General features: G+C 27.1%; 2 protein-coding genes and 1 long non-coding RNA gene across 4 annotated transcripts in view; 2 read left to right on the forward strand and 1 right to left on the reverse strand.

The window, feature by feature from the left end:
• LOC105671243 (uncharacterized) overlaps positions 1-15,637 on the reverse strand; it is a 217,143-nt gene extending 201,506 nt beyond the window's left edge. The window contains exons 1-2 of the long non-coding RNA XR_001100585.2: positions 15,234-15,637; positions 960-1,069 (exon numbers count right to left, since the gene is read on the reverse strand). This is a non-coding gene — a long non-coding RNA (uncharacterized lncRNA). The remainder of the gene's footprint in view (positions 1-959; positions 1,070-15,233) is intronic.
• Positions 1,295-7,076, forward strand: LOC105671242 (aminomethyltransferase, mitochondrial). The gene is made up of 7 exons (XM_012365217.2): positions 1,295-1,856; positions 2,170-2,510; positions 2,580-2,899; positions 3,094-3,176; positions 3,395-4,884; positions 6,116-6,593; positions 6,670-7,076. Exons 1-5 carry the CDS (start codon positions 1,580-1,582, stop codon positions 3,730-3,732), a joined length of 1,359 nt encoding a protein of 452 aa, XP_012220640.2. The 5' UTR covers positions 1,295-1,579; the 3' UTR covers positions 3,733-4,884; positions 6,116-6,593; positions 6,670-7,076.
• On the forward strand, positions 7,553-14,087 carry LOC105671241 (aminopeptidase N-like). 2 transcript variants are annotated; one of them, XM_067356571.1, is made up of 13 exons: positions 7,553-7,784; positions 7,862-8,019; positions 8,125-8,630; positions 9,161-9,601; positions 10,392-10,545; positions 10,704-10,863; positions 11,087-11,156; positions 11,555-11,907; positions 12,308-12,582; positions 12,782-12,984; positions 13,121-13,432; positions 13,557-13,626; positions 13,828-14,087. In XM_067356571.1, the coding sequence occupies exons 3-13, from the start codon at positions 8,158-8,160 to the stop codon at positions 13,993-13,995; spliced, it is 2,679 nt and encodes an 892-aa protein (XP_067212672.1). In that variant the 5' UTR covers positions 7,553-7,784; positions 7,862-8,019; positions 8,125-8,157; the 3' UTR covers positions 13,996-14,087. The 2 variants fall into 2 exon arrangements, with proteins under 2 accessions (XP_067212672.1, XP_012220639.2); XM_012365216.2 differs by having other exon boundaries at positions 7,553-8,019.
• Positions 15,638-15,682: the final 45 nt, after the last annotated feature.

Here is a 15,682-nt window from a genome sequence, read left to right on the forward strand (position 1 = left end):
GACCCACGACGTTGTTGACGCCTTCTCTTTTCACCGCGAAATATCCGTTTTTCTCACCAGTATTGTATTTTTCCCCTCTTCCCCTTTTTCCCCATCAAACTTCAGCCTGATTACAGCATCTTTATGTGCGGTACAAATCCCGCGAATATATCCCATTCCCACCCTGACCACTCCACCGTCACCCCTCACACAACCAATCCGCCCTCCATCCCCTCCCCGGTCCCTCCACTACCAAATCGATTTACCAGTGTGAGTGAATGTGTCAACACGTGCGAGGATTTAAAAAGATTAAAAAAAAGAAATCTAGAGCGAATTTCAAGGAGGAAAGGTGGAAAAAAAATGTGGAAAGCGTCGAGCAAAATGCGATCGTGAGGATTGATTAAAAGAGAAAATAACCGGGAAACCGTGCACACACACACATTCGTCGGACTGTGTAGGGACATTTTGCATCAATTGTGTAAGAGACGAGACAGAGGGAGAAAGTGTGCGTGTGTGTGAGAGAAAAGGGGAGATTAAAAGCGAAAAAAAAAGATTCAATAAAAGAGGAAGCGAAGTCGAGTGAGAATGCGCGTGTGGAAGATGCGAGAGCGAGAGGTAGAAGAGAGATCCTAAGAGAGCGAGCGAGAAGAAAAAAAAACGGCGGAAGCTAAAAAAACAAAATGTACGAACGAACATTGATACTGTCTTCGTTTTTTAAGGTCGTTTCTCCGTTCGACACGCTACTATATAAATATTGACATTTGTCATTGGATTATTACCAACGATGATGAAGTATCATTATTATTATTATTATTACGAAACTATTATTATTACGACGATAAATGATTATTATTATTATTATTACTACCATTTATTATTGTCATTATTATCACAATTTATTATTGCGATGATGATCATGATTATTATTATTAATATTATTATTATTATTACGTGGTACAATAAAAATTTAATAAGCATACCTAGTCTCGTGACTTTCAACCAGTCCCATAGTTGTGGCATGATGATAGCTGCCCTATCGCGTGACTTCAGTACCATGATCTCTCTTACGTCCAAAGATAGCGATAACTGCCTACAAATATCACAAGAAAACAGAAAGTTAGTATTTATAATGTGCAATGTTATCGAGTCTGCAGGAACGGTCCACTTTTCATCTCATATCTCCACTCAACAAAAATCGCACAATAGACTTTTGTAATTTTCTTATTTTCTTTTATTTACAATTTATAAAATGCTTAAATTCATTATCAAGATTATTTTGTACACAGACACTTACATAAAATAATAATAAAATAAGTAGCATCAATTTTAAAACGCTACACAACGAACCGATATTATCGCAGATAACTTCTGATAATCTAATTCGATTTTTATAAAGAGACGTTTTTTGTTATCTATTGCAAACCTAGATCTCGTCGCGTATCTTTTGTACGCTTCTTAATTAAATTTTCGAAAGTCGAATATTGAGTATATCCGAGTCTGTTGACAAATATCGCACGGGGTCATCAACAGCCTGAACGAAGTGGCACGCTGTGGTGCAACGTCGAGTTAGTATAAGATACAACACGAAGAAAGAAGTGTCATGCTTCGTTTCGGTGCCCGCGGCAGATTCGTCATCTGCGACAATCTTGAGAAATGTCTAAATGTTTTTGGCGGCGTGTATGACACCTGCAGCATAGCCGCTATGTCGAGGATCAGGAAGAGAGGTGGAAGTTCGACGTCAAATTGTTTGATCGATTCCGCGGTACTGCGTGCAACCGCTGAAGCGATTCAGAAGGAAAATCGTCGGCTGTCGTCAACGTGGCCCCGCAATAAAGCCCAGAAAACCTGCCTTTACGAACTACACGTGGAAAAACAAGGCAAGTCGCAGATTTGGGTGTGAAACTACAACTATAATAAGTTAAATAATCTCTCTAACAGAATTTATGATTATATTATTCAAATTGTGTTTTAAATCTGCCGGAAACTATTATATAATGTAATTCGATATGAACAAACAATACTAAATACATAAAAACTTTAGTTTTTGAAATATATTTTTAAATTTATAATGTAATGTTGTTATACATTAATGCAGAACATATTTAAAAATTGGACAAATTGTTTAACTTAAATTATTTAAGCATTTGAGATCAAGTAAATTATTTATTAACTCGTTTTATCAATTTTTAGGTAAAGTTATCAATTTTTCCGGATGGCTGCTGCCGGTGCAGTATCAAGAGACGATTGCTGCGTCTCATCTGCACACCAGATCTTTGGCATCGCTCTTCGATGTCGGTCACATGCTACAAACACGTGTCTCTGGTAAAGATGCCGGAGAATATCTGGAATCCTTGACAACATGCGATCTGAGAAATTTAAATAATGGCGCCGCGACTCTGACAGTGTTCACCAACGACAAGGGAGGAATTCTCGATGATCTTATTATCACGAAAGACGACGAGAACAGATACTTTATTGTGTCTAATGCAGGAAGGCGGGATGAGGACAGTCAACATCTTTTGGAGCGTCAGGTAAAACATTGTATATTTTTGATATATTTTAATCATCACAATTTACAATAAAGATTTTTCTACTTTCAGGAAGACTTTAAAAAGATTGGTAAAAACGTGTTTATTGATTTCCTGAGTCCTTTAGAGCAAGGACTAATAGCACTTCAAGGCCCTGCAGCAGCAACCGTCCTTCAATCGTTAGTAAAAATTAATCTTCAGACTCTCAAGTTTATGAACAGCGTGAAAACCGAGATATTAGGCAGTAAAGTCAGAATTTCGCGATGTGGGTATACCGGAGAAGATGGCTTCGAGATCTCGGTGCCTGCGAAGAACGCAGTTAATCTAGTCGAGAGAATTTTAAAGATTCCTGACGTGAAACTGGCCGGTCTGGGAGCCAGGGATAGTCTAAGGTATCTAGATAGATATTATTATATATTGTATTGAAGTAACATTCTTGGAACATGCACACACACAGCGAAGATAATGCAAAGATGGAAAGAATATGAAACGAGAAATTTACAGAAAATAATTAAAGATATTAAATAAAAGTAGTATAAACTCGAATGGGATTCTATTTAAACATTTTTTTTGTAAATCTTTGCAGACTAGAAGCTGGACTCTGTCTATATGGTCACGATATCAACGAAAACACTACACCAGTCGAAGCAGCTCTTACATGGCTAGTAGGTAAGTAATCTTACAAAAATTATTAAATTAATCTTTGAATGCGATAGATATTTTCCCACACAAACGCTGTCCTATATAACAAATTTTTCCTATTCAAACGCTTTTAAATGGACGAATACTTTTCTCGCTTTATTTAACTTTGTCATGCAAACCATAAGAACTGTTCCTTCGTTCCTCACTTTTAATAATAATTTACAGAATATTGATTTTTCTTCCAGCAAAGCGACGAAGGGCCGAGGCCAACTTTCCAGGCGCACATCGAATACTTTCGCAAATAAAAACGGGCGTAACAAAGAAACGCGTCGGGCTCTTATTAAATCAAGGACCACCAGCTAGAGAAGGTGCGCCTATATTAACATCGGAAGGTGAGCCTGTGGGCAGCGTTACTTCCGGTGGACCAAGTCCAACTTTGGGCCGGTCAATCGCCATGGGATACATACCACCAGATTTGGCACAATTCGGCGGCGGAGTGTTAGTCGAAGTACGAGGAAAAACGTACAAAGCCACTGTGACGAAGATGCCCTTTGTGAAAGCAAACTACTACACTACGAAATAATGTGTTAAAACCGATTGATCTTTGACAGAATCATAGTGTTTCGAAGCGTTTTTAATTGATAATGATGAATGTTTTTATATGGACTATAAATTTATTCAGCAAAGATGTGAACGATTTGTTGATAGATTTCTAGTGACAGATAGTACAAATCATAACTAATGATTGAAACTGATAGATAGATTTCTAACGAATTGCTACTATGCTTTATTTGCATAAACTGATCATTGAAAATAACTGAAAATAATATAAAAAAGAATATTAATTAAATTTCTAACTTGATTTTTAAATATTACTACTATTACTTTGCTAAAAAAATAATAAAAACCTATTACAATATTACAATATATATTTTAGCAGAGTAGTAAAATAGAAATGGATTATTAATTATTCAAATTGAATAATCATAAAACAATACTATAGCAATAATAGATATTTTAATACCTATTATAAATTATAAATATGGATTTGGTGACAAATTATTTTTATCAATTTATTATTAGGAAATATATTGATATTCTTGCATTGATCCTTTTTTATTGTAAATTATAACTTAATTTTCTTTATATAACTTAAACATATTGTTACATACTTTTTTATAAAAAAACTTGATAATTAATTCTATGACTAATTCTCTTATTTCATTTATAACCTTATATACATAAGCCCATATCATTAGATTAATAATTTAATGTAAATTGATTAACTGCGTAAAAAATATTAACTTTGTTTATATATACAAAAAAATTTATATTTATTTAAAAATATTAATGTTTGAGAATTTCATCTAACGCTTTTAAATGGAAAAGTACTTTTAATTTCTGACTGTAATTAAAAACGGCATGAGGATATACTTTCTATATATTCTGTGCTATTCCAATCTAGCTGATTGTACACCTAAACTCGCTCGTCTCTCTATTGACTAATAAAATCTTTCTTATTGTACGACCTTATAGAAACTGTTTATATCATACATAACGTATTTATTATGTCAGGTATCAATATTCTTCTTCTCAGTGTTCGATGATTTCTCGAAACAGTGAGATCGCGAATTGGTTTATATATCTCTAACATTCACAATCTGAAACGGTACTGTACTATTGTTAATTGCTAGGATACTATATTTTAATTAAGGCACAATTTTAATATATATAGGTGAGTTTTTCAAAACACAAAATAATTCTCTCTTATTAAAAATTTAGAAAAATTTATAAAATATAATAAATATAACTTATTATTTTCTCGAAAATATCTTTTTCAGAGTTATCTATATTATTAATTTTACTTCATTTTTTTCTTTTTTCACTTTGCACAATATGAGTCGCTTTATGCGTAATGAGCAATCATCATTATTGCGGTGTAAAAATTAATTAAATAAATATAAATTGATTAGAAATATAACATTTTAATATTTCTCGGATTATTTAAACAATTTTAGTTATATTTTATAATATTTTATAATATCATAAAACAATTTGGAAACAAATATCATTTTTTCAATATAAATCAAGTATACGCTAAAAAATAAACAATAAAATAAATAAAAAATAAAATATTTTGTCGTTGCAAAAATAATATATATGCTGCAACAAATATGACCAAAATCTATAATATTCTATAGACCATAATTTGTAATATTAACATGTTTAATTTCTGTTTGGTTCAAACTGCTTATGACATAGTAAAGAAACTGTTTTCCTGTTGGCCGTTAGAATGTTTTTGTTTATATCATACATACCTAATTTAAAAGCAGAAATAAAAAGAAACCTTGTACATAAATCATCCATGATAAGAAATGTATTACAAATGTAAAAAATTTATTTCTTTAAAAAGATGTTTTATATTTTTGTTAATTTTTTTCCTTGCTACTAAACTCTAACTTCTACTTTTAAAAGAATCATACATTATATAATAATTAAACGCGTCATGTGTGATACGAGCTATGTAATATATGTATAAAAATATATATTTTAAGAAAAAGATAATTACCTTAATATTAATAAAAAAAGTTTATTTTGTATATAATTAAATTTGCATTTATTATGTTTACATTTTGGAATAGTTAAAATAACATAATTTATTTTATATTTGTATATTTAAAGAAATTTTTCAAGTAACTTATGTTTTTGATAAAACTCTGTATAATCTTTTATATACTAAATATTTTTTTCCCTTTAAAATTAGAAATAACTTGTTTCTCTTTCTTGTAATTTTTTTACAAAAGTCCAAAAGCTATTTTTTTATTACAAATAGCATTGCATTTATACGCGCTTTTTTTTATTATATAAAAATTATAAATTATGTGTTGCATAAGTATGTGTTTCTTTTTAGTGTAGTGTTGCATTAGTGTGTGTTGTGTTTTGTGATAAAAAAATTTTTCTTGCAGATATAAATATTAATATGGCATTTCAAAATGTTTTATTAAATAGCAGATTTGTATTAATCGCTATAATAGTGCTTTTTGCTGTCAGCAACACGAATAATGCACTTGATTACAGTTTCATTCCCCCTTTAACGCCGTTGCATTATAATGTCAAAATAATACTTGACATTGATAAAAATGTCTTACTCGGCGAATGCAATATCATCTTTACAGTTAATCGTCCAACGAGAGATTTAGTTATGAACTCAGTGACTTTCGGTATATTTAAACTTAATTTGATTAACAATAATAATAATAACATAATCAACGTACCGATACATTCATTTATAAATGAAAGAGAAATGTATATTCAATTCACCACCTCATCAAAAAAGTATTTATCACGTGGTGAGTATACCTTAAAGATGACATATGGCAATACCATTACTTATGATGAAAACTTTCTCGGACCTTTATACAAAGTCAAAGATATAAAGAAAATGTAAGTTAAAATAATCAATTTTAAGTCAAATTATGATTAAAATTTTATATAAACCATATACATATATGTAAAATAGGTTAAACGAAAGCGACAGTAACATAAAAAGAACACAACAACTATTTCCATACATATCAACATTTTCGTCAACCTATAGCATTTCCATTCAGCATCATAAAGACTACACAATTTTATCGAATATGCTTGAACGGACAATATATGATGATAAAAATGATATGATGTGGACACATTTCAACAAATCATCTACAACACTCCCTCCAAATTTAATATTTTGGATAACATTCACTAATTCTTCTTGGTCTGCAAAACGTTACGGCACTTTGACATAGAAAAAACATAACAGACTACATGCAATTTACAGTAAACATTATTTGAGAAATTGCTCCCTTTTTGAAAAAAAAAAAATATGATAAAAGTATGAAAAATGGATTACATTGAAATTTGATTGACTCTCGACAAAGTATATCGTATAGCGTTGAGACATGTAAACTTATTCTACTAAAGATACCCGTTATTAAAAAATAAAATTAAAACCAAATTAAACAAATAAATTTATCTATAATATTATTATAATATTATATCTATAATATTATATCTATAATAATTTAAAACTGAAAAATATGCACATTTTCATGTCAGTATGTCAATTAAAAAATGACTAAAATGTGTATTGTGACTTGCATCACATCCCAAAAAAAGTATACTTATTTTTATTTTAGACAAAAACTTAAAATAATCATTCTTTATGTCAAAGCAGAATTTAATTCAGATTTTAGTTAAAAAGTATGTAAAATAACTATGTATTTTAGATTGTACAAATAATACGTGAGTGCTATAAAATTTGTTGTATCAATAATATTAACAAAAATTATCAAAGTTTTTTTATTTTTTTAATCTTTTTGCATTTTTTTACACATAATATTATTTACTCAAAAATTATTAAAAATCTGCTTTCTCTTCTTTCTTAAATAAATCTTGTGTGTGACTATGTAATTGAACAGTTATCACCATGTAACTACAATACACAAACCTATGAAATTGTATAATTATAACAACATTGGATGCAATTCTATTACTTAAACACAATTTTCAACAAATAAGATATTATTTGCAATTCAATCTTATTGCACGTAAATTTGAAGTGGCAAACTTGCGTGGAAATGCATCTTTTTGGTACGATAATATGTTCTGTCAAAAGAAGTCTCACATACACACGCACACAAAAGAATATTTTGCTACATTTTTTGCAGTGTACTTTTTGGATAAAATTATTTTAGATTTTTTCTCCTATTAATATATTACATCTTATAATTTTATAATAAAAATCAACCAAAGTTTAATAGCAGCTGTCAAGAACGCAAACTGAATATTAATATTATGGATATTTTGGTCATATTTATTGCAGTATGTATGTATGTTGGAATCGTTATTTGCCTTTTTTATTATAAAAAGTTAAGAATTGCGTGTTGCAAATATATGTGTTTTATTTCTAATAAAATAATTTTTCTTTCAGAAATTTTCTTCTTTACAACAAACAAAAATTAGTATGGCTTTCCGAAAGCTTTCAACAAATGACGAAATATTGTTAATCGCTATAATAGCTCTTTCTACTGCTATTAATGCCGAAAATAACATTCCATTTAAGTACCAATTGCCGGATTATGTAGTACCGTTGCATTATGAAGTCAAAATGACACTTGACTTTAATAAGAATCTCATTCTTGGCGACTGCAACATCACCATTCATATTTTTCATCAAACGCACAATATAACTATATATCCAATGACTTTCGCTATATATAAAATTATTTTAATTGACAACATTCATCATCAAAAAATTTATATCCCATCGTATACATTCTTCCATGAATTGAACATGCTTATTATTGTATTTGAAGAACCAAAGTTTTTATCACCTGGGAGATACACACTAAAAATCGCATATTTGAATAACAAATTAGTTGATAACGAAGAAAATATCTTTGAATCTTCATATCCAGATCAGATACGAAATAAAACGTAAGTTAAAAATAGATTATAAAAAAAGTAAAGGGCTTAAGAGCCAACAGACAGATATTAATGCCAAAATTATACTCATATGCAAATACATTTTTCATCATCAATATCTAACTCGGTTTTTAAAGTTTTTTACTTTTTTTATAATCTATTGTCAAAATCGCCAGCTCTTTGTTTAATCTTAAGTTGAAAGTATTTAGCTCATACTATTATGCCATAAATACCATTCACTATTATTATTTATAAAATATGTTTACTATATTTTTTGCCATCATGACATATCTAGAAGTGCAAATTACATAAAATATTCAAAATTTTAAAAAATATAACTCAAATATATATATTTAACATTGCACTTAAAATTTGTTAGCTTGGAAATATAGTAGTATACCTCAAATCGGTACATATAAAACATTGTGCAGAAAATGCTAAGCAACTTTTCGATTTTTTAAACCCCAACGTTCCTCAATTTATCTATCAATCTAAGCATAATTACAATTTTATATAAATTATATGATTTAATTCTGTGATAGGTTAACTGTAGCAGATATTCAGACAATAAAGACCTCACAAATATTTCCATACTGGAACAAACCAGCATTCAAAGCTACATTTAGCATTTCTATTCAGCATCACAAAAAATACTCTTTCTTATCTAATGTGCCTGTACGAATAACGGAATATGAAGATAACAATGACATGATGTGGACACACTTTGACAAATCACCTTTCATGTCCAATGCTGCTCAACGTTTAATGATTATGTTAACTACATCCGACAGAAATTTTATTTTACTTCAAAATGTCATACGTGAGAACCATACATATACAACAGATCATGTACAATTTGGAAAACAAATTTCCGAACAAGTCCTATTTTTGGAAAAAGAGTGTGGAATAAAAATACCAAAAATGATTGAATTCTTGGATACCCAACAAAATAGAAGTGAAGCATGGAAACTCATTCTGCAGAGGTAATACTAATTATTAATATAAAAATAAGAAATTAAATCTCGATATATGAGAACAATGTACTTCAAATTTCGTACACTTTAGGTATCTCGATCTGAGATCGGTGTACAATTTAACTGTCTCTTGTGGACTAATTATTAATTTCTTTAAAAAAATTAAAAATTTAGCACTATCCTGCAACAGCTCTTAATGCTCTTCTATTATATTTCTTGATTGTTATCATATGGAGCCTTACTATTATATGTGTTTTTAAGAAATTAAAATTATATATAATATTTCAAAATTGAAATATAAATATTTTTATATCAGTATATCAATTAAAACAACTGAAATTTATATAATATTACTTGCGTCATACACTGTGAGAAAATATTACTTTTAAATCAAAAATTAAAATAATTCTTACGAATACTATAAAATGCTATTTATTGCATCAATAATATTGAAAAAAATTATCAAAATTTTTCTCTTTTTAATTCTTATGCTTTCTTTCCCACATGATATTACTTATGCAAAATGTTTGAAATTCTTCTCTTTTTCATTCTTTAACGAATTATGTGTGACTATATAAGTGAACAGTTAATATTCTATAAGAATAGAAAACTATTTAAATATTATGTTATTCATTTTTGTTATAAGATTAAACTCGAAAAATCTTTAAATTTATATTTTGCAAAAAATAACTGCAAAGAATATTTATAAGTAGTTCCAACTACACACGCAAACTTATTAAATTGCATAATTATAGCAAAGACTTTTGATGTAATTCTATTCATCAAATACGATTTTTAGTAAGTCAGACAATAAAAAATTAAATCGCACTCTGCGCCAAGACGGAATGACAAACTTAATAGTGCTTCAAATGGCATCTCTTTGGTACAACGATGTTTTTCTGTGGTCAAAAGATGGTTTTGTTGCTTTTTGCGGAACGTATATCTTGAATCAGGTTGTTTTATATTTTTATTCATTAATACTACATTTTTAGATTTTATGATAAAAATAATAAAAATTTTAATAGCTGCAATCAATAGCGATGAATGTGCGTTGCTAATGTAAATATATTTTTTTGATTACATATTTATTTCATTTTATTAAACTTTCTAGATTCTTCCGCATTATAGCATAATGGATTTATTTGTCGATTTAATAAAAAAAGAATTTCTTAACTTGAAAATTCCATTTTATATAAACTCTTCAATAACTAGCATAAACATCATTGAAACATGGGTTGAAATAAATAAGCTAGTTTTACAAGACGTTAAATGTAAGTTAAGTAAAAATTTAACTAAAACATTATATATTATTAAAATAAATATTATTTAAAATATTGATAATTGTCTGTAAATTCGTAAATTTTACATGAATATATAAAAAGCTTATCTAAAAACTGATTTAAATACATTATCTTCGTTTATGAACTTTATTATAAAAGTAAGGAAAAATATATTTTAAATTATTTAATAAATGTTATATTTTAATTATTACAGCATCCATTGTATGGCGTATCTTACAACATCTAATACCTGATAATGTATTTGAAAGCACAAATCACATGCAGTGAGTAATAATACTTAAATAATAATCATTTAAAAAATTAGACTGAAAAAAATAACATGCTTTGAATTCTACTTTATGTATATGAAAGCCATAGTAAATAGTAATCTTTTCGAACTTGTATGCTATTTTTTATTTATAGATTCTCTAATAACATATAATTAATTAATAAAAGTAAAATATAACTTTTATTAATGTAAATAAGATAAATGATTTTTAAAGTTTTAGTGATTAAATTTCAATAAATTTTCAAGAATTAAAATTTAAAATAACAAATGATTAAAAAATTTGTACTTAATTATGCAGATATAAATTCATATTTGGATAAATTATGTAATAATTTTTAATATGTTATAAAGATTATTGCAGTGTTTATTCTTAGCAAATTTTTAATTTTACAGATTAAATCTAAAAGCGGCAATTCCAGATGATTTATTGTCTATTATGCAATATGTTCAAAATGTAATAAATACTGTAAACAAGTTTAATGTAAATGAAATGATGGATATTTTGACAACAGAAGAATATTCTATTTTAAATGTAACAAGCGAAATACATAATGAGAAGATAAAGTGGCATTTATCTTATGAATCAACAAGCAAATTATACCGGATACTTATGATATATACGACACCACGTAATTCTAGTAAGAGTAATAAGAATAATTTTTCATGGTTAACCACGCAGAAATCATCGCATACGACTAAAAAATTTCACAAAGACGATTGGATTATAGTTAATTTACAACAAGCTGGTAAATATATAACAATAAATTTATTACACTCCAATCTTTATTTCATATAATTAATATTTTACATAATTTTAAATTTTTATTTTCTTTTATTGTTAATTTCAATAATTTTAAAATATTATTTAAGTTGATTATATATCTGTAGCAATTGTTAATTATGCAAAATATTTCTTGTAGATTAAATCTGCAAAATTAATCAAATTAAATTACAATTAATATTATTTTAAAAGTACATTATAATTAATAATTTATGAGAAGCATTTTTCAAAATAAATTCCTTAAAACATTTGATTAAAAAATAAGTAATTTGCGAAATTATATAAAAAAACAATATTAGAAAATAAATTTCAAAAAGTTTAATTAATAAATTCTAATATTAAGAAAAGTTATTTTTCTGTGATAGGATACTACCGTGTTAATTATGATATTGAAAATTGGCGAAAACTCGCGCACTACTTGAATTCTAAGTATTATACCAAAATACATGTTCTCAAGCGCGCCCAAATCATCAATGACGCGTTTTACTTTTACATGCATAAACAACTTGATCACGTTACGTTTTGGAATCTCACAACCTTTTTATCGCAAGAGAAGGAGTATATAGCATGGTATCCTATGATTAAAGCTTTTGAATACATGGCGTGTGTTTTTCCAATTCAAAATATTCCAGACTTAAAGGTGGGTAATGGCAAATTTTTAGAAAAAATTATAAATCAAAGCACTACATGTAAAAAATTCTATAAAAAATATTAAATATTGTACATTGCATATAAAAAAATATTAATAAATGTATATTTTTGCACATCTCATATGTAAAAAGGCATACATCTCATATATAAGAAAGCATATAAAATTTATATTATTTAACAATTTTTAGATAAAAATGATAGAGCTATTGAGGCCACTTCTTCGATATATAGGATACCAGGAAAGTTTCTTTCAAAACGACGTTATTAAATATTTAAGACAAGAAGCTGTAAGATGGATATGCATTTTTGGTGCTCCCGAATGCAAAGAGCATGCCATTTTTAAATTGGAAAAAAGTCTTGAAGGAAAGTCTCAAAATTCTGTAAACGACAAGTAAGTTGTTTAACAATCATGATACTTCAATTCAATTCAATTTTATTGCATGTTTTGCTCCATACCGGATATATTATTTATCATCAAAATATATTATTGTATATAAACTATTGTAAAAATTTTTTTGGTAACGCAGTAATTTAATATGGAAAGAATGGATATATTGTAATGGTTTGATGACAGCAAATGATACTATTTGGAGCAATATATGGAGTAGATGGACTTCAACACTTGATAATAGATTGTTAAAATATCTAACTTGCTCTGAAAATAGTTATATCATTTCCAATTTTTTAAAACTAACAATGCAAAATGAATTTATAACCAAAGTGCCAAGCAATACACGTATTAATATATTTTTTCTTATTGTTGCGAAACATGCAAAAGTCGGTTCAGTGCTTACTTTCATTTTGGAACATTTTGAAAACGTAACATTCAGTTCAAATAGGTAATAATATTTTTTTTTATAAATATATTCTTATATTTATTTTTATTAATCATTAATATATGTATATTATTGTAGTTAGTTATAATAATTATCAAATTTATTAGTTATTACTTCCCTTTTGTAGGGAAATTGACGAAATTGCAACATTAATTGTAATTATTACGCATGTGCAATCTTCATTTCACTTGCAAAAGGTATATTTTTTCAATTCAAATAATTTATATATACTTTCATTTCTTGACTTCTTAATATTAATCTTATTTATATTTAATATATATCTCAGATATATAACATATCTAATCCGAATTGCACTTAACACAAAAAATTTTGCTCTTGAAACTATAAAACAAGAAAAAATTCATATTTGTTGATACTGTCTAAATAATCTGTTTTAGATATTCAATTTTGCGATATATAATATGACAATGATACATATAACTCAGGCTCTTGATAAAAAAGTAAGGCAACGAAATATGGAATACATGAGACAACTCAAAAACTACGACACCCTTTCAAACTACAAAAACGATAACACTTCTAAAGAAGAAAGCGGTTATCAATAAAAAACAATAATTTTACCTGTGTTGCTAATATACATTTATATATTAATAATTTTTTCTTGATTTTTAATTAAATATTATCTATCTGTTTTAAATTATCTTGTTTTTATTTTTGTTTTAACTATTTTTTGTATTTTAATATAAGTATTATTTTTAATACAACATAAACTTGAAACAAAGTCTTGAAAAGTTCTATCGAATGAGACCAGAAAGAAGTCTGTACCTCTCATCGTTTTCGAGGAAATCACATTCGAAAACAGAATCGAAAAACAGACTAAAATCAGACTTGTTGGATAATGCAAATATTCGCATTAATTAATTTACGATAAATTATATAGAAGTATTAGACATCTATAAAAGTTTCAATATTTTCAGATTTACTTTCTTAAAAATATTGTTTTTAGATATAACAAGATTATCAAGTTTTTGTTTTAATTTGTTTTTTTCTTTCATGTTGTATATTGCGTAAAAAATTAATTATACTTAACGTTTAATAATACAATTCTACAAATAATAGCTTTTTTTCAAACACAAGAATGTGAAGTATCATTTCTTATATTTTTTTGATACTGAATACGATATCAGTTTCAAAAATGCTTTATTATGTCACAATTTTGAAAAATTTAAGTTTAAAGTAGTAAAAAATAGCTATTTTGACGTAATTTGCCGTGTTTTAACTGTAATATGTGATGTGTTAAAAAAGTTTTTTTTTTATAAATGAAGTATATTACTAAAACCTTTTTAACTCTCAAAAATAATTTTTTATGTACATACATACGTTTATAATTAATAAGATTTTGATAATTACATATTGTGTAAATTATAACAATACTTACAGTATAATAAAGATTATTAATGGACAATATTTAATTATCAAAATCTTATTAATCATAATGTATATAAAAAATTATTTCTGAGAATTAAAAAAGTTTTTACTTTATTTAAGAAAGAAACTTTTTTAATACATCACGTACCATAGTTATAACGTGATAAAGTACATCAAAATAGCCCATTTTTTCAAATTTTATCTTAAATTTCTTAAAATTGTAACGTAATAAAGCATTTTTAAACCTGGTATTTAGTATTAAAAAATTATAAAAAATAATATCTTGCCTTCTTGTGTTTAAAAAAAATTATGTTGAAAAATTGTTAAGTAAATAACGTAAATCAACGTAATTAATTTTATTTACTACAAATTACATCAATTTTATATAAATGTAAGTTTTTTTATTATAACTCACCGTTTCATGACGCAGCAACCGGAATACTGCAATATTTGTCTTCGTCGATCGTTTTCATTTAATAGTGCTCTCCGTAGACTTTGTTGACATCCATGAATCTCAAATTTCAATCCAATGTTCCAATATTTGCACTTTTGATTGCACTTCACACTCTACACGTCGTATTTAAATCACTTTCAACGATTTACACGAAATATAACACTTTCCCGATACATTTCGCAAATGTAACCACGATTTCTATGGCATCGAAAGATTCTCAACCCAATAGTGTACTATATTTGATTTTATTCAAATTAATTCACGTTTTTGATTTGAGATTCAAGATAATAATATTAAACACGACATAAAAAATATTGCAAGATGCGCGGCTTTACATAAATTTTTCTTTATTAATTTTATTGGTTTTTCATCTCGCAATTTTAAACTTTAAATTTATATTTATATGTTTA

This window comes from Linepithema humile, chromosome 6 (assembly GCF_040581485.1).
Source record: "Linepithema humile isolate Giens D197 chromosome 6, Lhum_UNIL_v1.0, whole genome shotgun sequence".
In the NCBI taxonomy this organism is placed as follows: Eukaryota; Metazoa; Arthropoda; class Insecta; order Hymenoptera; family Formicidae; genus Linepithema; species Linepithema humile.